Source organism: Capra hircus, chromosome 10 (genome assembly GCF_001704415.2).
Source record: "Capra hircus breed San Clemente chromosome 10, ASM170441v1, whole genome shotgun sequence".
NCBI classification, from domain to species: domain Eukaryota; kingdom Metazoa; phylum Chordata; class Mammalia; order Artiodactyla; family Bovidae; genus Capra; species Capra hircus.
Genome location: NC_030817.1, coordinates 65,467,990 through 65,490,989, shown reverse-complemented (window position 1 = coordinate 65,490,989; position 23,000 = coordinate 65,467,990). Strand labels below are relative to the sequence as shown.

At 41.7% G+C, this 23,000-nt stretch overlaps 1 protein-coding gene across 3 annotated transcripts in view; it reads right to left on the bottom strand.

Moving 5' to 3' along the window:
- The window catches only part of VPS39 (VPS39, HOPS complex subunit), a 46,174-nt gene that overhangs the window by 19,740 nt on the left and 3,434 nt on the right, over positions 1-23,000 (bottom strand). For 2 of the 3 annotated variants that reach the window (XR_001918693.1, XM_018054399.1), the window contains exons 2-9: positions 18,519-18,584; positions 10,542-10,574; positions 9,985-10,049; positions 9,651-9,693; positions 8,151-8,245; positions 7,103-7,201; positions 6,566-6,658; positions 3,988-4,171 (exon numbers count right to left, since the gene is read on the bottom strand). Coding sequence is in view for 2 of the 3 variants with exons in the window: in XM_018054399.1 (XP_017909888.1) it covers positions 3,988-4,171; positions 6,566-6,658; positions 7,103-7,201; positions 8,151-8,245; positions 9,651-9,693; positions 9,985-10,049; positions 10,542-10,574; positions 18,519-18,584 (678 nt within the window). In the remaining variant the exon portion in view is untranslated. The remainder of the gene's footprint in view (positions 1-3,987; positions 4,172-6,565; positions 6,659-7,102; positions 7,202-8,150; positions 8,246-9,650; positions 9,694-9,984; positions 10,050-10,541; positions 10,575-18,518; positions 18,585-23,000) is intronic. The other variant, XM_005685528.2, reaches the window with a different exon arrangement.

Genomic DNA, 23,000 nt, shown 5'->3' with positions numbered 1-23,000 from the left:
GTCTTCCGCACTGCAAGCAGACGTTTACCCTCTGAGCCATCAGGGAAGCTCAGCACGACAATGTAAATATACATAATTCTACTGAACTGTGCACTTAAAAATGGTTACGGTGATAGATTTTATGCTATGTGCTTTTTTTAGCCACAATTAAAAATAATTTTAAATTAGTAAAAAAAAAATGAACCTCTAGATGGCATAACTATTATATAAAAATTTAACTTCAAAGAATGTATCTATAAGAATAGTTTCTTGGTGTGATTAACTTGCTATAAATTTATTTTCTTGTCATTTACTTTCAGATAAAAGGCTTTTCATATTACACAAGCTATTCATACGCTAAATGAATGGTACAATAAAAGTTCAAAACCAGAAAGGAACTCAGAAATGAAGAAACTGAGGCCTTAGTAATTCCTTCATCAGTTGAAATGCTGCTGCTGCTAAGTTGCTTCAGTCATGTTCGACTCTGTGCGACCCCATAGATGGAAGCCCACCAGGCTCCCCTGTCCCTGGGATTCTCCAGGCAAGAACACTGGAGTGGGTTGCCATTTTCTTCTCCAATGCATGAAAGTGAAAAGTGAAAGTGAAGTCGCTCAGTCATGTCTGACTGTTTGCGACCCCATGGACTGCAGCCCACCAGGCTCCTCCGTCCATGGGAATTTCCATGCAAGAGTACTGGAATGGTTGAAATGCTACTGTTGTTACTGTTGAAATCTTTCACCTCACCAAAAAAACAGAATTAAATAACATATTTTCCTTTTTTAATGCTGGCCTCATTTTAAAAAGCGTCTATAATTTTCAGCAATTATCCTTCAAATACAAAATAAATAAAAATTTTTAAAAAGCTATTATAATTTTTTTCATGTTAATTTATGTGACTATGTAAAACTTCTGTCCTTTTAAAATCTGGCCTACTTTAATAGGGTCTAATTTAACAAAAGAAGCAATCTACCATGGAAACCTTTTGGCTGTCACATTTTATCATTCATTCAGAGACGGTCTGAATCTGAGTCGTCAAACACGGGAGACCACGTAATGAAGGGTGGACAACAACAGTGATTCTTCTAACAGCAAGCATCTACTAAGAGGCTAGGATGTTTCAGGCACTGCTCAGAGGGAACCAAGACATGAGCGCAGAGCTCACAGAACTCCCACATCAACGGAGGAGACAGACAACTCATTGCATCCAGTGGGACATGCAGCTCGCATGACAGAGAAACCCGAAGGGTTCCCAGGGGGAAGTGACTAATTCTGCCTGCGGGTCAGAGAAGACCTCTGAGAGGAAGTGCCACTGAACAGGGGACTTGTCATACAAGCAGGATGCTGCTGGGCAAAGAAAGGAAAAGGCAACAACCAGACGAAAGCACAGGAATGGGGAGTCTTTTCCAAATGACTGGAACAACTGGGAAGGAAATCCAAAAAGCAGAGGATATATGTATACATCTGTGATTTGAGTTGGGAAAGAATCTGCCTACAATGCAGGAGACCTGGGTTCAATTCCAGGGTTGGGAAGGTCCCCTGGAAAAGGAAATGGCAACCCACTCCAGTACTCTTGCTTCTTGCCTGGAGAATCTCATGAACAGAGGAGCCTGGCAGGCTACAGTCCAGGGGGTCGCAAGAGTCGGCGACTATACCACCACCACGGCTGATTCACTTTACTGTGCAGCAGAAACTAACACGACACTGTACTGCAACTAAATGACAATAAAAATTAAAATTAATTAATAAGACAGTACAATAAAAAAGAATGACTGGAGCCTGGGTACAGTAGTGAAGAGGAGAGCAGAAATATAATCCAAGTTTAAAATGGACCCCATTCAGGATGAATGGAGAAATATATACATTAACATGTATACACTATCAGGTGTAAGATGGATGATAGCTGGTGAGAAGCTGCTGTGTAGCACAGGGAACCCAGTGTGGCACTCTGTGATGACCTGGAGGGAAGGGATGAGGGGAAGAGAGGGAGAGAACATATGTATAATTATGGCTGATTTGCCTTGTGTATGGCACAAATCAATACAAAAATTAAAAAAGAAACAAAAAAACATGTACTCTATTCAGGAAGCTAAGTCTTCTTCCTGTTGAAGGGTATTCTCTCACCCTACCTAGGAAGAATGTCCCCTCCCTGCTCATGTTAAGCCCCTAAACTTGTGAATATACATAACCTTTTTGTTGTTCGGTTACTAAGTCGTGTCTGACTCTTTGTGACTCCATGAACTATAGCATGCCAAGCTTCCCCGTCCGTCACCTATCCCAGAGTTTGCTCTAACTCATGTCAGTGATGCTATCCAACCATCTCATCCTCTGTCTTCCCCTTCTCTTCTTGCCCTTGATCTTTACTAGCATCAGGGTCTTTTCAAATGAGTTGGCTCTTTGCATCAGGTGGCCAAAGTGTTGAAGCTTCAGCATCAGTCCTTTCAGTGTGTCCCATACAATACTGACCTTTTGCTTTATCTTCCTTCTGGTCTGTTCATCTCTAGTCAGCACCAGAATAACTGCTGACACTTTTATGAATTCTACCATTTAGAAATCTACTGGCCTCTTGGACCTGCGCGTGGACCCCAACAACTTGCCCCCTCCTCATCCCTCCATAATCTACACCACCTGTTCAATCAGGTCAGTTTCTGGATGCCTGCTCACAAACTAGCATGTCTTCTGCATTTCTGCTCATTTTTTTCTGCTTAAAATCAAAGAAAATTTCCTTCAAGCTAGATCTTAAACTCCCTGCCCGGTCTAGTCCAATTTTAACAAAACTTCTTACTGACTAATTGAACACTGAACTTCCCCTTTCTCAACTACCAAATCTCAATTCATCCGATTTAATACCTGAAGCAGGGTCTCATTTTGTCTCTTTTCCCAAGATGTAATTCTTGCCTCCCAAGCTAGGGCCCTTAAAGACAGCAGGCTGGTATGCCCCTCCACAGCAGTAACTAAAATATTTAATATCCACTCTCTCAACTAAAAATAAATTGCTGCGAGGGCGGTCATGGGCTTCTAGGCAATATCATTGCATAGAGCTGGGAGCCTGAGGCAGGCGTAGGGGCAGAAACACCTAACGTGTGGGGCAGACATACTTTGAATACAATCTATAGCCTCTAAGCTACAAAAACAAAAGCAGCAATAACCACCACATCAAAAACCTTTTAATGCTGTTATACAACCCATAGGACTAAATAATTTCCAATAATTTACAAGCTTAGTCTATTTGGGAGGGGACAAAATAAAACCATTAAAAAAGAAGGCAGGGTTCCCTGGGGGCTCAGTGGTAAAGAATTTGCTTGCCAATGCCGGAGATGTGAGTTTAATCCCTGGTCCAGGAAGATCTGACATGCTGTGAAGCAAATACACCCGTATGTCACAACTACTGACCCTGTGTTCTAGAGCCTGGGAACCACAACCACTGAAGCCTCTGTACCTAGAGACCCTGCTCTGCCACAAGAGAAGCCATGGAAATGAGAAGTCCACGCACAACTAGAGAATAGCTCCTGCTTGCTGCAACTAGAGAAAAAAAAAAACCTGCAATAGCAGAGAAGCCCCAGCACGGCCAAAAATAAAAATAAATTAAAAAAAATTTTTAATGAATGTAAAAGAAAAGTAAGTAAAAAATAAAAATAGCAGTAGACAATCACTTCCTAAAATGTGCAATTCTGTTTACATTTTCCCCCCTTTAATCAGAAGTTGGCAAAACCCAACTTCCTACAAAAGCCAAAATAGTTCCCCTTTTTTGCGGGGGCGCCGCACCGTGTAGCATGTGGGATCTTGGCTCTCCGATCAGAGATCAAACCTGTGTCCCCTGCAGCAGAAGCATGGAAGTCCCCAGAATATCCCATTTTAAAGAATTCAGAAACACTTTTCTACTTACAAGAAGGGGAACTGAGAGCAAGTGACGCTGGAAACCAGTCTGCTAAAGCTCTGAGTGGAGCCCCAGTCTGCAAGAGTGGCATGGCCTCAGCCCAAAGTGGGAAACAGCAGCTATGCAGGTCTTACCCATGGCCACTGGGATGTCTGTCCAGTTCAGGGCACACTTCTGTGTGCAGATCCCCTCCTCATTGAGCACCACGGTGAGATCATCCTGACCCACAGCTACTTTTCCATCCGCCAGAGGTGCAACTAAGGGCTCCAGCTGTTTTCCTGTTGGGAAGAGCTCTTTGTTGGCCCCCTTTCCATCCACCTACAGGAAGACACAAGTGAGTCACCCAGCATTCTCCAGCCAGAGGCATGAACAGAGGGACAGCCTAGAAAAATTAAGTTAAAACCCCAAACCTACAGAGACCAATAATAGTCCTTATTTGGCATAAAGAAATATTATAGTCTGTTATGACAATTTTTAAACCAATTCTTTTTTTCTCTAACATGAAGACAAGCATCTAGCTCAGCAGCTAACAGTGTCAAGTGCTAAAGTAATTGGAACTCTCATACGATGCTGGTGAGGACACAAAATGGTATAGTAGCTTTGGCTGTTGGCTTCTTATAAAATTAAATATACACTTACCATGGGACCCGACAATCCCACTCCTAGGCATTTGCTCAGGAGAAATGAAAAACCCGTGTTTACATAAAAATCTGTGTGCAAATGTTTATAGTGGCTTTCTTTATAATGGCTAAAAATTGTAAACAACTTTGTCCTTCCATACAATCGAAGTCATAAGAATATACTGACCCACACACAACACAGATGGATATCAACTTCATTATGCTAAGTGAAAGAAGCCAGGCTCAAAAGGCTACATACTGTATGATGCTATTTATAAGACATTCTGGAAGAGGCAAACTGTAAGAGAAGAATAGATCAGTGGTGACTAGAGGTGGGAGTGTGGGAGGAAAGCTGGCGTCAGAGAGAGAGCATGAGGGAATTTCTTGGGGTGATGGAACTGTTCTGAATCTTTTTTTGGCCTCAAGGTATGCAGGATCTTGGTCACTCCCTCAATCAGGGACTGAACCTGAACCCCCTGCAGTGGAAGCATGAAGCCCTAACCACTGGGCCACCAGGGAAGTCCCCAGTTCTGAACCTTGATTGTGGTGGTAGTTACACAACTCTAGGCATCTGCCAAAACTCAGAACCACATATCCAAGAGAATGTGACTGTATGTAAATAAAGGAAGTAGTTTTGAATGAACTGGTCCTAAAGCAAGACTCCTCACCCTCAAAACACTCCACTCTCAAGAAGGAGACAGGACACCTAAGGCAGTCAGAGGAATGAGAGCCCTGCTCCAACCGCGGCTCCATTCCCCCAGCCCTCGGACTCCTCTCAGGAGCCTGTCTGGCCAGGGGCTACATAGTGAGTTACAAAGCAGTAACTCACCTGGCGGTGGCGGTTTAGTCGCTAAGTCCTGTCCGACTCTTGCAGCCCCGTGGACTGTAGCCTGACAGGCTCCTCTGTCCATGGGATTTCCCAGGCAAGAATACTGGAGTAGGTGGTCATTCCCCTCTCCAGGGGATCTTCCCAACCCAGGGATGGAATCCACATATCCTGTATTGCAGGCAGATTCTTTACCATCTGAGCCACCAGAGAAGCCCAGTAACCACCTAGGAGCTTGCAGTTCTGATGCTGATAAAATGAGGCCAGCCCAAGAACATAAGTATGGGATGAATATATTCACTAGATAAACAATGAAGAGCAAACACAGCAGCAAGTAGGGAGGCAGGAGGTGGGGAGAATCTAGGATTGAATGCCAAGTCTAGATTACGAGAGGGGTACGAAGATAAGGAATTTATACTATTCTATAAAATGAATGGTACACCAACCTGGTCTACATACATATGCACACTGGAGGGGAAAAAAACAATGTTGTGGATATTTACCACTTAGGTTAAGAGAAAAAGCAGGTTACAAAACAATGTGTATAACATGATTTTTTTTGTAAATAGGGAAGATGCCCATTACTAAAAAGTTAACAGTGAGTGGGAGAATTATAGATGACTTGCACTTCCTTTCTCTCCTTATCTATATTTTCTTATTTTCTATAATAAAAACAAAAGGCTTTCGAAATTTTTAAAAAATGAAAACAATTTTTACAACAAATATACTATAAGATTTGGGGAGGCAAGAAACTCAAAGTCTCAAAAATACTTAAGTTACTACTAAAATCAGGGTATTTCCTGGTGGTCTAGTTATTAGGATTCAGTGCTTCCTCTGCCGTGGTTGTGGTTCAATCACTGGTTGGGGAACTGAGATCCTGCAAACCAGGAAATGCAGCCAAAAAAAAAAAAAAAAATTAGTATGTAATTCCTAACACTGAAGCCTCAAGACAGCAGCCCATGATAATGCTACTGGACAGAGCCAAGCAGTCCTAATTATCTAGATACAGCATGTGGATAATTCATTATGTAGAGAACTGAGAGTTGATGCTGTCTGGCTTAAGATACACAGACATCTTATTTGCAAAAGATGTTTAGAGCATGAAAAAGAACCAAACATACAAACACAAATCCTGTTACGCCAAAACTCTACCTAACGCAGTCTCTCTACCCGCAGTTCAGAAGCATCTAATCATTTCCCCCAGGGAAATTCACAGTCAGCTTCCCCAAAGTAAACTGATGGTATTTGCAAAATGGTAAGGTTTACCCTTATTAGGTAGTAGTCTCTCTTGAAGCCCACACAGATAGAATTTTCGCACCATGCCATGGACTTGGGCACATCTGGTACACTAAAGTCCCCCTGGAGAAAAAGAGCAAATGTTCAACTGGAAAGATGTTAAAGGGGGAAAAAAAATAGGTGACCTTCCTGTTATTCTACTCCCATTCTGAAAAATCACCCTCACCCTTCTCTGAACACAATTCTATTAGCACAAGACCAGGAAAGCACCCACAATAAAATATGAAACCCATGAAACGGACAAGATGCATTTAAAAAAGGTGAAAACCCATTTTGATATAAACCCATCTGTAGAGATGCAGGGCTGTGCTTCCCTTGCCTCTGAAGACCAGGAGACTCTGACAAATGTGCACGAGTAACTCTTAGGTATTCAGAGCGGAGCATTCATCTGGGGAGAACACTGGGTTCCTGGGCTTCAGAGGAACTGAACAGCCAATCTTTCAAGCTGTGGGTCAACTTAGCAGCAGCTCCAACCCAACCCGCAGACCAGGTAACCATGGACTTTACCTGCAACTCATGAAACTCCCTGTCTTTCCAGAAATAGAGCTGCAGCTTCTTTTTCACGGCCACACACATCCGCAACACCTCCTCCCCAGTCTCTCTGTGCTGGGAAGAGACACCCAGAGCAAATGAGGATGTGTACACTGATGACTCCAGTCAGAGATTTTCTACCTTGAAATGGCTACTCATCTGAACATTCCTGTCACACAAAGTCACACTGCCAGAGAAGCTAAGTACAACGCACACCATTCTCTCAGGATGGACTCACACCCAATGTGCTGAGGAGCGTGTCCTCCCCATGGGCTGCTAGTCTGAGACACTGGCCCCAGGAAACCTCACAGACAGAAGTAGTTTAGAGAAGAAAATCTACACAACTGCTTCCTCCTTTTTTCCTTAAATGTTTCTTGCTCATGGCTCTCAATACCTGCAGGGGCAGGGATCAGCCTGTGTCAGTGACAGCAGGCCTGCTTTCAATCCTTTAAAGGAGATGGGGTGGGCGGTGGGGGGGGATAGAAAATGCCTAAGCATAAAACAAACAATGCAGTGTCAATGTAGACCATAAGTGCTAATAAGTGATCAAAGCTGAGTTAGAGGGGTGAGGCAGATTGTGAAGAAGCTAAGAATGAAGAGCTGGCAAAAATCAGGAGAAATGTCTTTTCTAAACTGCGAAAACTCCCTAATGACAAAGACTACAATGATACATTTAAAACATGAGTCAATTAATGTCACAGAGCTATGTTCATGTACTATCACAGTCCTGATTCCTCACTAATGGTTTGCCCATGGCAAGTGTTTTCGTTTTTGGCTAGCTGCCTCCTGAAATACAGCAGTCCCTTGCTAATTAGCACACAACCAGGGAATGCAAATATTCTAGCTTCAGGTCACATACTAAGGGGGAGGTTTCTCTAATACGATCCAAAATCAAGGAGTCTCTTTGGAGCCTCTGCTGAGTTTGGATATCAATATTACATTCTTCCCATCTACTGGGAGGGATGGTGAGGAAAGGCTGTATTGATCAAAGCACAAAGTCAAATTTTATCTTCCTTGCACTTACCTGGAGGTCACATGTGAACAATGATGCTCCCTTTGCCTTGGAAACCGTAGTGATTTGTTGAAATGTCAACAGGTCATGGACGTAAATATTATTTTCTGTTTGGTAGGAGATAAAAACACCACTATAAATTATCATCATTCCCTAGGAGAGCCAACTTCAAGACAAAAAAAAAAAGAACTAAATGGCAAATGTTGGTTCAAGACATTATCTTCAGTTTCACTAACAATAACTTATTCTGGTCCATGAACCAGGGCAAAAAAAAACAGGTAAGAGGTCACTTAGTCTTCTAAACTTGGATATTGTGTTTCTTTCACTTTGGGCTAGCTTGAGTAAAAGAACTCTTTAATTTCCAAACAGCACTCTTACACTTGGTCTTTCTCACATCTGGAAACTCCTGATGTAACATTTGTACAAGAAATTCCTTTTAAAACTACTCATGTTAGGATGCTCCAATAAGAGAAAGGAAACACCCTATGGATTCTGTAAAAACACACAGCGAGAATTATTTTTCCTAGCAAAGCAAGCACAATAATTTCACTTGGGCCTTCTAGCTAGTTTTAGGTACTTTAAATGTTTCTCTCTTGACTAGAAACTAAGTTTAAAAGGATTCTACTATTCAGGCCCTGGGCTGAACAAACAGAGCATGAGGCAAGTTTCTTCTGCTTGTCAAGAAAAGGCCTTACTGGCCACCTCCCATCAAACTGTGGCTTTGCAAACAAGGCCTTGAATAGTCTGGCCCTGATCTCTCACCTGTTTCTAGCCACTCTCCACTATATACCTGAAGTTTGGCCATATCTCAGGGCCTTTGCGGAATCTGTCTCCTCTGCCTTTAATGCTCTGCCAACCTCTGTCTTCCTGCTGAAAGTCTAATCACTCACTAGACACTGCTGTCCCTCCTGTTATTAAGACCCTGCACTTTTTATAAATTTTCATTGGAACTTGTGTGCCTGCATGCTCAGTTGCTTAGTCGTGTCCGACTCTTTGCAACCCTATGGACTGTAGCATGCCAGACTCCTCTGTCCATGGGATTCTCCAGGCAAGAATACTGGAGTGGGTTGCCATGCCCTCCTCCAGGGGATCTTCCCAACTCAGAGATCAAACCTAGGTCTTCTGCATTGCAGGTAGATTCCTTCCACTAAGCCACTGGGGAAGCTCCATTGTAACTTATCACACTGTAATATGAGTACTTTCTTGTCATTTTGGTCTTCAGAATCAGAACCTAAGTTTTAAAGATGGAAACCATGTCTCATTCAACTTGGTATCTCCAATGTCTACAGTAAGGCACAATATATCTTGAATGAATGAAATGACACTTCATGGAGAACAGAGTTCAAGATATGGAGGATGTACCTTTATTACCTGTGTACCCTGCTGTATCTGGCGAGGAATGTGTCAGTTTCACTGTTAAATAACAACTATCAAATTAACCATGAAAAGGTTAATCAGATCACAGTTTCTGTTTCTTGATACATGAAATACAAATGCAACCCCTTTTCTTACCTAACAAGCTGACCAGAATCTTAAACTGGGAGACCACATGGATCTGGAAAAGAGCAAATCATTAGATCCAGTTAAACATTTCTGACAAGGTTCAGCAAATGTTCATTTTAACTAAAACTAAAAAGGGACTAAAAAGCCAACATCAATGGCAAGAATCTGACTTATATGCAACCACAATTTCTGCTCATGAAAGAGGATTTCAGGTATGTGATGGATGGACAGATATCCCTGCAGAAACAGGAGGACAGACAGCAGAGGATTCAAAGACGAGTCAATAATTTTACCAAAGTTCTAGCTTTGATCAGGTCTCTTAGACGTCAATATCATGGCTTACCTGCTGAATCTTTTTGGAGAAGTTCTTATTGGATTTCTCTAATGTCACTTCAAACCTGTTGCAACCTATGGAAAAGAAACAAACATATTTCCAAACACAGGAATACCTATAAAAAACCATGACAAAAAAATGCTGCTCCATACTGCTCTCCTACATGAATCATTAAAAAAAAAGAAAAAATTTCCTGAAAGAACAGAAGTTGGAGATCTAAAAGAGACAGCTGTCTTTACTGAGGATAGTAAGTTGCTTTCAGCTTCAATTTTAGAACAAAGGGTTTCATGCACCTCTTCCTGGCATTAGCAGAAAGGACCACACCATAGTTTACTGAAGCTGCAAGGTACTTATGAGGATTTTATCCCACATAATAGTACCTTGGCAAAGTATTTCATCAAAAGAGTGTAAAAAGTAACAGTCAAATATGGGAGCCCAAGCAATGAATCCCAGCCCAAAGCGTTCTTAGATCTAACTAACTCCCAGCAGCTACCATATGTCCTGCATCATAAGACAGAGCAAACACCATCCCCGGAGCTGAAGCAATTTAATGCATCTACACTTACTGCCACTCTCGGGTGATGCTACACTTGCTGACACTGTTGCAAAAAAAAGGGGGGGAAAAGTTATAGGCCTTAAAAACACATGAAGCCCATCTTGCTGGGGTGACCAAAGTATTTAGCATCAAAATCCACCAAAGGGTCAAAAAGAATAACTACCACAGCAATAATAGCAGCTATGATTAACTAAGCAACAACTAAGTGCCAGGCTCTGGATTTTTAAATTTATGTGTATTCTCTGTGACCTCATGACCACCCCAAGAAGGAGGTATTATTATTCCAATTTCATCTCAGAGAGACCTGACAGGTCAAGCAGTTAGAGAGCAGCCGGAGAGAGACAGCCCAGAGGCAAACTCAGGGCTGACTTTCCGTGGAGCCTGAGTAAAGCCTGCACCCTGCTACCTGCCTCCCAGCTAGAGGAGAGACTATGTACATTGCTGACCACGCAAGTCAAGTCGGTGGAGATTCTCTGAGCAGCCACAAAGGCCCAAGCCACCAAAGCTGGTCTTACTTCCTCCACATGTCCCTAAGAAGAGGAGATGAAGACGGGGCCCTGAAGTTGTGGGCGATTCAGAAACCTACTCTGTATATGTCATTACATTTCACAAGGAAAAAAAAATCAGCCATTACTGCTTGATAGAGAGTTCTGTATTTGAAAAGGACATTGTTACCTCTAACAATTCTCTTTCTAGGCAGAATTATCTAGGACAGAGATTCTCACACTTTTTGATCTCAGGACCCATTCATCTTAAAAATTACTGAGGATCAAACTTCTACATGGATTACAGCTATCAATGTTTACCATATCAGAAATTAAAACTGAGAAATTTTAAAAACATGTATTTTGGTGGGGAGGGGTGCTATCCTGCGTCTTTGTGGCTGCACAGGTTTTTCTCTAGTTGCGGTTGAGTAGGGGCTATTCTCTAGTTGCGGCGTGCCGGCTTCTCATTGTGGTGGCTTCTCTTGCTGAGCACAGGCTCTAGGTAGGTGGGCTTCAGTACTCGCAATTTCCAGGCTCTAGAGCACAGGCTCACTAGTTGTGTTGCAAGGGCTTAGTTGCTCCTCAGCATGTGGGATCTTCCCAGATCAGGGATTGAATCTGTGTCTCCTGCACTGACAGGCGGATTCTTTACCACTGAAACACCGAGGGAAGCCCCTTAAAAATATGCATTAACTGACTTATCACAGTAATAAGCTCACTACATGTTAGCATAAATAATATATTTTTATGAATAATAACTATTTTTCCAAATTTAAAAGAAAAGCATTGTTTTGCACTTTTGTAAATCTCTTTAAGGTCTGGCAGGAGACCCCGGTTTAATTCCTGGGTTGGAAAGATTTGCTGGAGAAGGGATAGGCTACCCACTCCAGTATTCTTGGGCTTCCCTGGTGGCTCAGCTGGTAAAGAATCCACCTGCAATGTGGGAGACCTGGGTTCGATCCCTGGGTTGGGAAGACCCCCTGGAGAAGGGAAAGGCTACCCACTCCAGTATTCTGGCCTGGAGAATTCCATGGACTATACAGTCCATGGAGTATAGTCCATGGAGTCGCAAAGAGTTGGACACGACTGAGTGACTTTCACTCCACTAACAGAAGACAGCTGGCTGTCACATTTGTTTCTGCATTTTATCTGTTTTGATACACTGTATGGTTGAGGTATATGACAAACATCTGTCCTCATGTGGACATGTAGTTGAAAAAGGAAGGAATAGCTTTTTAATAGCTTTTTCAGATAATTGTGGATCTTTGATGCGAGACCGAAACTTGACAAATGAAGATTCTTGCAATCTGGAATCTGAAACCTATTAACGAACTTTTCTGTTACAGTCCATTGGTGTATCTTACATTTTGAATGGCTCTTTTATTCGTGCTTTGTTTAGAAAATATTGGTTCACATAGTCATGCAGATTTCCCAAATGTTGACACATTTTGTTACAAGATTGAGAAAAAAAAAATCATGCTCATTATCACCGCAGTCTCATCATAAAAAGCTTTCAGTACTGAGAAGCTGTCAAGTTCATGGGGTTGGATACAGTTTTTCCACAATTGTGATTTTCTCTTGAAAGCCCTAACTTTATCATCAGTAACACTACTGCCAGTTGTTTTCTTTGAAGTGAGAGACTCTGTTCATTTTTGAGAAAACATCTACCGAACACCCAAATGCTCTGAAAAACCACAACCTATCTGTTAGTCATTCTCTCAAGCAGAAATGATGCTCCATTAAATAAATGGTCAGCTCAGCCCATTACTCCCAACAATCACATGAGAACATTTCCCTGAGATGGTCCCTGGGCTGCACACCTTGCACACAGCAGAAGTGCTTACGTGCACTTCCCATTATACCACAGAGATTACTGAAGAGGTGTTCTCAAGGGTCAAGATACAATAAAACAAATACTTTTTACTGCCCCACAAAGAACAAGTATGCTTAGTTGCTCAGTCATGTTCAACTCTTTGCAACCCCATGGACTGCAGCCTGCCAGGCTCCTCTGTCCATGGGGATTCTCTAGGCAAGAATACTGGAGTGGGTTGCCATGCCCTCCTGCGGGGGATCTTCCCAACCGAGGGATCAAACCCAGGTCTCCCACATTGCAGGAGGATTCTTAACCGTCTGAGTCACCAGGGGTGAAACTGGCAAAAGAAAAAAACCACTGTGAGCATACATGGGGAAAAAATACAACTGCTAGGTCAGTGTGGTGCCAAAGTTTTTTTGACACACTGTCATGAACTTGTTTTAAGGGGCAGCAGTTTTACCTGCCACTATTTTTAGACCATCAGTGCAAATGTTCATAAATGTTGATGAAAAAATGATAATGTTTTAGTGTTACAGTGTGAACTTAAGTTTTGACATTGTGGATCCTCTGAAAGGACTGTGAGAAACCTCCTGGGGTCTAGAAACTGTCAACTGAAAAAAAAAAAGCATAATCTAAAAGTTGAGAATTATATTTTATTCTATAGACTTCTGAGGACCTCAGGAAGAGCCAGGATATATAGGAGTTCAGACCAAAAGCAAAACAAAACCAGGTGGTCAAACATCAAAAGATAACTGCTATTTAAGAAAACCAGACTTCTCAAGTTTAGTGCTTTTCTATGTATGGGAAGATACAAGAGTCTTGACTCACTGAAATCATTCCTCTGATACACACCTTAACCATTTAGGGCAAGTATACTGTTTTTCAGGCTCCCCAAGTGGTGCTAGTGGTAAGAACTCACCTGCTGATGCAGGAGACATAAGAGACGTGGGTTCAATCCCTGGGTTGGGAGGATCCCCTGGAAGAGGGCATGGCAACCCACTCCAGTATTCTTGCCTGGAGAATCCCATGGACAGGGGAGCCTGGCAGGCTACAGTCCACGGGATTGCAAAGAGTCAGAAACGACACAACTGAAGTGACTGAGCACGCAAACACATATACTGTTTTTGTCTCTTCAGAATCCCCCCAGGGTGCACAGTTTGAGGCTGCAGTGGCTGATGGCTTAAGGGTCACACATCCTTTGTTCACTGATATGACATGTAACATTTTTCCTCCACAAGATCAAACTTTGCAAACCACTGCTCTAGGGTGAAGCATCACTGAAGTAAACATAAAATTGTTAAGACCTTAGATGAGAAGTAATCTAAAGCCTCTGTTTAAGATACCAGTAGACTGAAGTTTCTGAGTAGACTGAAGCCGAGAGGTGTTTGTGAACTCACAGGAGGGGGGTGGCTCAGATCAGATTGGAGTCCAGGTCCCGTTCATCCCAGTCTTTCCAGGAAATCTTACTACCCACTCTGTCCCTTTCCTCAGAAAGACAGTCTAGTTGAAAATGTACCAAGGTTTTGATAGGGAGAGAGTAAAGGAACAAACTAGGTAATTCAATAGTTAATCCCAGTAGGGGATTATCAGTAAAGAAAAAAGTATAGGAGACCCCCATGTAAATTAGAGACCATGCAAGAAAGCAGGTTTGTTTAAGCACATGTGTGTTAAGCCGCCTCAGTCATGTCCAACTCTTTGCAACCCCATGACTGTAGCCTGCCAGGCTCCTCCGTCCAGCGGATTTCCCAGGCAAGAATACTGGAGTGAGTTGCAATGGCCTCCTCAAGGGGACCTTCCTGACCCAGGGATCGAACCGTGGTCTCTTATGTCTTCTGCATCTGCAGGCAGGTTTTTTTTTTTACCACTAGCACCACCTGGGAACCATAAAATCACTCAAGAGAAACAATGAGACATCCCTCCAAACAATAAAACAACGGTGCATAAGACACACATCTCGCCCAGTGAGCTCAATGAATTAATGATTCCCAGGTCACACTTCTCTGCACACACTAGAAACAAAAATATGAGGAAAAAGTGACATTATATTGAAACCTCAGATAATTTGCCATTTTTAGCATATGTTATTGCCCATTTTGTTCACTTCTATTGCGCCATGAAAGTCCCAGTTTGACCACGTAGGCAAGAAAACGCCCCCACCTGGCGTGGAGGAAGAGCTGATGACGGAAGTGTGAGATCTGCTCAATGAGGAAGAAGGCGGCTTTTTCCCCTCTCCCCACTGTTCCTTTGATTAGAAAACTGCAGTCCACTAAGTTCTCGAGGCATAGCACCCTCTTGCCCACCCGCTTGTAAGTCTCACAGGCGTCCTATTCTAATAAATCACTTCCTATCTATCACCATGCTTCTCGCTGAATTCTTTCTGTGCTGAGACATAAAGGACCAGAACTCCCAAAACATGCCAACTAGTGGTTTCAGTTTGGAATATCTCAGATGTAGAAATGCAGCTAGTTCCATGGCTGATTCATAGAGGCCCAGGTCTATTTCTGGCTGATAAACAGAACAGAAGTGGCTTAGAACTGAACTGTTCTCTAAAGGTATATGGAGAAGTGAGGCTTCTAATTAGAGCTTTGATTTCCTAACTGTCTAAGATAAGTTAATATTGCTATCCCAGTGACCTGTGGGGAAACTGAGGAAAAGTAACTAACCTGTCAAGGGTTACATGATGAACTGGGGAAGGAACAATCACCACCAGGGTTGCAAGTCAGATTAACATTAATATTACCAGTTTGAGCCTATACTATGTTGAAAAGTTTACTTTTAGAGTAGAGTTTTCAATTCCTCATCACTTATATAGAAATGATATATTAAACAAGTTACTTTATCAGAGTATTCAGTATTTGATGGCACAAAGAAGTGATTATCTTTTGGGATAAGAATATTAGATTCTCTTATCTCCCTGCCTTGTACATCATCTGAGCCCACAGTAAAGGGTAAAAATAGAGTTGTTTAATGTTGAATAAAATCAAAGGCAGGTTTAATTTTTAAATTATAGACTGGGTTGATATCACAGAATACAAATATTCTGGCTTTGAAAAATTTAAAGCAAGGGCCAACAAAGTACTGTCTGGGGGTCAAACCCAGTCCTCCATGTTTCTATAAATAAAGCTTTGCTGACAGCCACATCCATGCTCTTTTGATACAGTAGCAGAATAATCATGACAGATCTTATGACCTGAAAAGCCCCAAATATTTACTATTTCCATAAGTAGATAAAATAGGGGCTCCCCAGAGAAAGAGAATCAGTCATGGTTTTCTTGACATAAAAGAAGCCATTTTTCTTCCCCTAAGCCATTCTGTAATCTAAACCTGACCACAGTGCTTGTCCCTGCCAGGTCTCAGCAATAATGATCTTAAGGGAACAAAAGAACAGACCTTTATCAGGCAAGAGAAGTCACAACAGCAAAGATAACAAAGCAGGTATCAAGACTCCCAGTTCTGTTTCAATGGTAAAGATTAGCCTACTTTCTTGAGACTTTGCAGAATTTAACACCTGCACCCCCCTCCAAAGGGATAATGATGTTGATCTTTTCAAACCCTCCTGACTTCACTCAACTAAAGCTTCAACACTCAACTACCCAAGTCTCTTAATTTAAAAACTCCCAATTTTGCTGCTTGGGGACACCCTGCTTTGGGAAAGATCTCCAGTGTTCTCCTTAGTTGCAACAAGTAACAAATCCCTCCTTCTTCCACTCTCTTCTTGCTTGTGTCTTTTTGCTCAACACCCACCAAGAGGTGAACCCTGTTTTGGGGTAACATTTAGTCCTTTTTGGGGAACAAATTGGCAGACTATTGATTTAAAGTTAAACTTTGAAATATAGTAAGTCTCCTACATACAAACATTCAAGTTGCGAACTTTCAAAGATGCAAACATGCGTTCCATCAACGTCAGGTTGTGTTGAAACTGCAGCCTGTGCCCTCCGATTGTGTTAGTTGGGTACCCAGGCTAACTTTGTTGGTCTTACAAACAAACAGGACTTACGAACGTGTTCTTGGAAGAGAACTCGTTCATGTGTAGGGGACTTTCTGTAAAGCCTATTCTGATCTTCTGGTTTCCTTTCCTACCCCACCACTGAACTTGACTAAGTACCATCCTCCTTCCCTATTACACCAGTGAAGGGAAGCAGAATATACCACCCTCACATATGCTTCTCTGACACAAAGATTATTTTGAGCTGAAGGTAACTGAGACGCAGCAGATAACAAGAAAAGCTCTCTACCCTCCCCCATCTGCCAAACAGCAAGACATAAATTTACAAAGGTACATTCTCTCCCCTCTCTACCAAAGACAACATTTAATTAATTTAGAGACAACTCTAGACCCTTACCATCCCAGAGACTACACCAGAGCAATCTACATAACAAATTTATCTCCAGCTAGTTTCCCCATATATTTGCCTTCCCATAATCTGCCACTCTAGAAACTCAAAGTCCTCCTGCTTTGCCTTGGTGTTTCTCTGATTTACAGCTCATCTAGTCAACCTAAGATGGGTTAAGAGTAAAAAAGAATTCTTTCCTCCCTTACACCTGGTAAGATGCTCTTTTTTCCCAATATGTTACCCTTGTTACAAGCTCCAAAGAGAACGCTCTATTTCCACTCTTACAGTAAGTTATTTACTATGGAAAGTTATATACCAGGTTGAAAGCCATGAAATTCTGTTTTTTCTAATATAGTCAAATAATGACAATTTTATATGGTTCAACCTACTCTGGCATTAACAGCTTATTCCTGTAGTATGTATCTCCAGGGTATAATACACAAACACATCAATTTTCTACAAAGAGAACAGAAATAGAATTAGGAAAAGGGAGTGAGGTACATTTTCCCCACTAGAGGGCACTCTAACAGAATAAACTTCAAATACTTTTAGAGGCTTCCCTGATAGCTCAGTTGGTAAAAGATTCCACCTTCCCTTGTGGCTCAGCTGGTAAAGAATCTACCTGGAATGTGGGAGACATGGGTTCGATCCCTGGGTTGAGAAGATCCCCTGGAGAAGGGAAAGGCTACCCATTCCAGTATTCTGGCCTGGAAAATTCCATGGACTACATGTATAGTCCATGGGATCGCAAAGAGCTGGACACAACTGAGTGACTTTCATTTTCTACAATTTTACTGACAGAAATATTCGATTCAAGTTTTAGTTTTCCAAGTCCTTGCATCTGACCCCAACAATCTTGTGACATACGTTATAGAAGAGGAAACTGACACTGGAAAAGACCTACTCAGAGTCACATGTCAGAGAAGTAAAGCCTGACTCAAACCCAGGTTCTCTCTGCCCTAGCCCACCCTGCAGAAGTTTAACAGGATCTTTAAAATCAATAGCTCCTAACTTTTCTTCCCGTTCTATCACACCATTTACACAAGAATTTTATTCCTGTAATATTTCTTATTTCTGCCCTGAGTCTCCAAGAAGCAAGAAGGGAAAACACATCCAGCCCCACCTCCCAGAAGGTGATATGGGAACATAGTCTGAAAAAAAGAGAAAACCCTTGAGAGTCTCACAAGTTTCTCCCCACTCCCCGTTCTTCCACTGTGCTACCACCAACCCCCACTCACCTTTTTAATGGTCCAGTAATCATTGATTTCACAGCTGTATACCAGTTGACTACCAATTTTTTTTTTAACTTGAGTAGTAAGCCACTTTTTACTTGGTTCTGAAAAGTTGCCACTTACCAACATCTTTCCGAATCCTGTAGAGAAGAAGATGACCTTGTTTTGTTCCAACAAGCAGCCATTCCTCTGAAAAAGAAAAGGACCATCAGCTTTAGTAAGACCCTGTTTCTTTAGTTGGGGCTTATAATCAGAAATCAAAGGGTTGAGAAAATGAGTTGGCTTTGATAACATGTGTTTTGCAAAACTAATAAATGTTTATAGTCAAGAAATTTTGAGAATCAAATAATTGAAAGCAATATTTATTGAACTAGGTGAGACATACCAGAGCATGAAAAATGCCCCCAGCTTCATTGTTTCAAAATGAAACCAACTAAAAATATGATAGAAGTTTATAAAACCATAAAATGGTAGCATAAACATAAGACTAGGTATTTTTCCATGTGCCATAGCACATGAAGCTTACAGGACTAACTATCTCAAAAGATGGTCTAACAGATAGTATCAAGTGTGACAAAGATGTGAAGAAACTAGAATGCTCATACATTGTTCGCAGGAAAATAAAATTGCAGGCCTATGAAAAAGAATCTCACAGTTTCATAAGAGACTAAACACAGAGTTACTGTATGACCCAGCAATTCCAAAACCCATGGGTATACACATAATAGAAATGAAAACATATGTTCCCACAAAAACTTGTACATAAATGTTCACAGCAGTGTTATTCACAATAGCCAAAAGGTGGAAACAGCCTAAGCATCCACCAATGGATGGGTGGATAGACAAAATGTGCCATATCCATTGAATGGAATATTCCAGTCATTAAAAGAAACGAAGTGGTGACATAGGCTACAATGCGGATGGATCTGACAATATTATACTAAATGAAAGAAGCTAGACAGAAAGGGCTACATATTGCATGCTTCTATTATATTACATGAAATGTCCAGGATAGGCAAATCGAGAGACAGTAAGATTAGTGGTGCCTAGAGCTGGTGGGCTTAAGGAGAATGGGGCTAGTGGGCTTGGGGAAAAAGAAATGGGATTTCTTTTCAGGGTTATGAAGATGTTTTGAAACTGACTGTGGTGATATTTTTACAACTCTGTGAATGTACTGACAACCACCAAATTGTACACTTTAAATGGGTGAGTTGTATGGCATATGAATTATATCTCAATAAAGTTCTTATTAAAAAAAAAAGATGGTTACTGGTTCTTAAATTTTTATGTGCATCAGAATTATTTGAGAATTTATTAAAATAGATAGGCCTTGCCCTCAGCTTCTGATTCAGTAGGTCTGGAAGTGGGCCTGGGAATGTGCATTTCTAATAAGTTCCCAGGCAATGCTTATGATGTTTGTCTAGGGGGAGCATTTTGGGAGACACTGGTCTTGGCTAAAAGTCAAAAGGTTCTGAAAGGACTTAAATAATTACCCTGATAGATTTATATTAAATAATTAAGCTAAATTAAGCATGTACAGATATTTCCTTTGCTTTTTGATGTTGTAACATAAAGGTCACTCATTCCCTTCATAAACTTCTAGGTCCTTTGTAAAAGAAAATATTGGATACTGGCATAGACAAACTTTACTGAGGATGCATTGTATTCCTGGAAATGCTAAGCACTTATCACATGCTATAACAACTATCATTTGAAGTATGCCTTTTTCTTTTTTAAAAGAACGTTTGGCCTTACCACATGTGGGATCTTAGTTCCTACTGCCCCCTGCAGTAGAAGCACGGAGTCTTAACCACTGGACAGCCAGGGAAATTCCAGTATGTCCTTAACTTAAATCTCTATTTTATAAATGAGGAAGTTGAGGCCTCGGGAATAAGTAACTTGTCCAGAGTCACACATTTAGTAAGACATGTGTAGCAGAGACAGGATCCCAACCCCAGTTTGTCTTACCCTTAGCAACATGCTGAAAGTGAAAGTCGCTCAGTTGCGTCCAACTCTTTGCGACCCCATGGACTGTCCATGGAATTTTCCAGGCCAGAATACTGGAGTGGGTAGCCTTTCCCTTCTCCAGGGGATCTTCCCAACCCAGGGATCAAACTCAGGTCTCCTACATTGCAGGCAGATTCTTTACCAGCTGAGCCACAAGGAAAGTCCAAGAATACTGGAGTGGGTAGCCTATCCCTTCTCCAAGGGATCTTCCCTACCCAGGAATCAAACCAGGGTCTCCCGCATTGCAGGCGGATTTTTTACCAACTGACCTATCAGTGAAGCCCTGATATGAAGCACATGTTATGATGCACGTGTTAAGGCATCTCATCTCAAAACAATGGGTGTTAGCCACAGGCTATCTGAAAGGTACGGTTATGTTTATAAAACAGGTCTGGAGCCACTCCAGGTCCTTAGTCTTCCAGAAAAAGATAATGACTCTGTCCTCTTTTAGGTTTTAAAGTAAAGGCAGGACACAGAAAGTAAGACAGTGTGCTCTCAATGACATAAGTGGAAACGAGAAATAACACTAGCTCCAGTGGAACACTGGTGATTTATGTCAGAGCAGAACATGGGGAAAAAAGAATGCCGTTCACAAGGCTTGCTTTGAAAAATACATTATGTTTAGAACTCTACTTATATTAATAGATATCACTGTACTGAGCAATTGATAATATTAAAGTTGATTTTCAGGAGACACCCACTAATACTTCAAATACAAATAAAACAAAATTTTTTAAAAATTCACTTACACATAAAAACCTACAGCAAAAAGGCCAACATAATGTTCACCATCTTCCCCATCCTCTCCACTGTGACCCCCAAACACCTGCCAGTTGCTGTTTTTCTTTACCTCTTTCAACAGGTTCATCAACTACCCAGGTCTGCAAGGCCTATCAACTTTACCATTACAAGGTACCTGGAAATGGCCCTCTCCCAGAGTCCCCGGGGACCCCTCGGCTGGTCTCACGCTATGTGTCCTTCCATGTTTGCCATCTGTTACCTTAAAGCACATCTCCAGTGCTGTCAGACTGGGGTTTAAGGAGTCCTCATGAAGCTGGACTACCAAAATATGAAGCCAAACCCCTACGCATGATTTTCAAGGGTGTGCTTTCCATTTGTATTGAAATGTTTATTTGCCAATAGACATTTCTATCAAATGTCTACTTTACTGGTGATAAAATGGAATCAAATAAATTTACTGAAAAGTTAAAAAAAAATTTTAATTGAGGGACTTCCTTGGTGGTCCAGTGGTTAAGAATCTGCTTTGCAAGGCAGAGGACAAGGGTTTGATCCCTGGATGAGGAACTAGGACACCACATGCCTTGGGGCCTGAGAGCTGCATCAGGAATCCCATATGCGGCAACTAAGACCCAATGCAGCCAAATAAGATAAATAAATATTAAAAGAAAAAACTTCTTAAAAATTCTTTAATTGAAATTTTATTTGACCCTTCTCAATTATTCCTCTGGAGATGCTAATGAAAATGCATTTATCATACATGCAACGTATTGAAACAGCTTTCTTTTAACTAGTAAAAGCACCACACACATATTCATTTCTAACACTCAAAGTCAAGGAAAACGAGTGTATCATCCAGACATAACAACGGCACAGAGCTCTGACGAGGCCTGATTTGGTTACCGAAGTCAACGGCAGTTCAGGTGGCCAGAGAACCAGCCCATGGCTGGAGGACCAACCCAGGCTCAGGTGACCAGAGGACCAACCCATGCATGCTCTATGTCACCGGACAACATAGCTGTGCGTGCAAAACACTGAACATGAAAGGCGTGCAGGGCAGGCAGAGCATGGGGTAGGTGGACAGTCTCTTCTGGGACTCAACACTTCATGTCAGAAAGTGGAACACGCTACACAAACGGGCAACACAGGCAAAAACAAAGCAGAGTCAGCCCTAGAAAACTCCCAATGGCCTTATCCTGAGCCACAGGATCACAGACACGATTCCTCCTGGGAAGGAAGGCGGAGCCCTCTAGCTCACAGTTACCCTAGTGAAGCTCCATTCAACAGTGCAGCTCAGTCCAAATGCATGTGATAAACCCTCACTGCTGAACATGGCAGGGAGTACAGAGATGAACAGGGTAGTGCTCACTTCCCTTCTTTGAGTCACAGGGCAAAGAACAGTGTTTCTCAAAGCAGCAGCCCCTGATTCGCTGCATCAGAATCACTTGGACTTATTAAAAATGCCCAGTCCTGAGCCCAGCTCCCAGAGATTCTGATGCAGTGATTCTGCAGAGGTGCCCTGAAATTTGCATTAAAAATTTTTTTCATTATATGAGAAATTTACCTAATTCCAAAGCTAAAACTATGAGAAGTCAGTCCATCCTGTCCACTTCACCTTGTTCTCTTCCTTCTGCTGTAAGTAACCATTTTAATCATTCTTATTTTTCCATTGTTTCTTTGGAAAACAAATAAAAATGATTTGGTATACACACATACAGATACACACACACACCCCTACATTTTTTTATAGGCTCTGAATATACATTAAAGTTTGAGAACCAAGCTCTAGAATCAGATATGATTTACTGGATTTACCTTGAAAAAACTACTTAAATTTTCAGGTTCTTCCTCTGGAAAAGG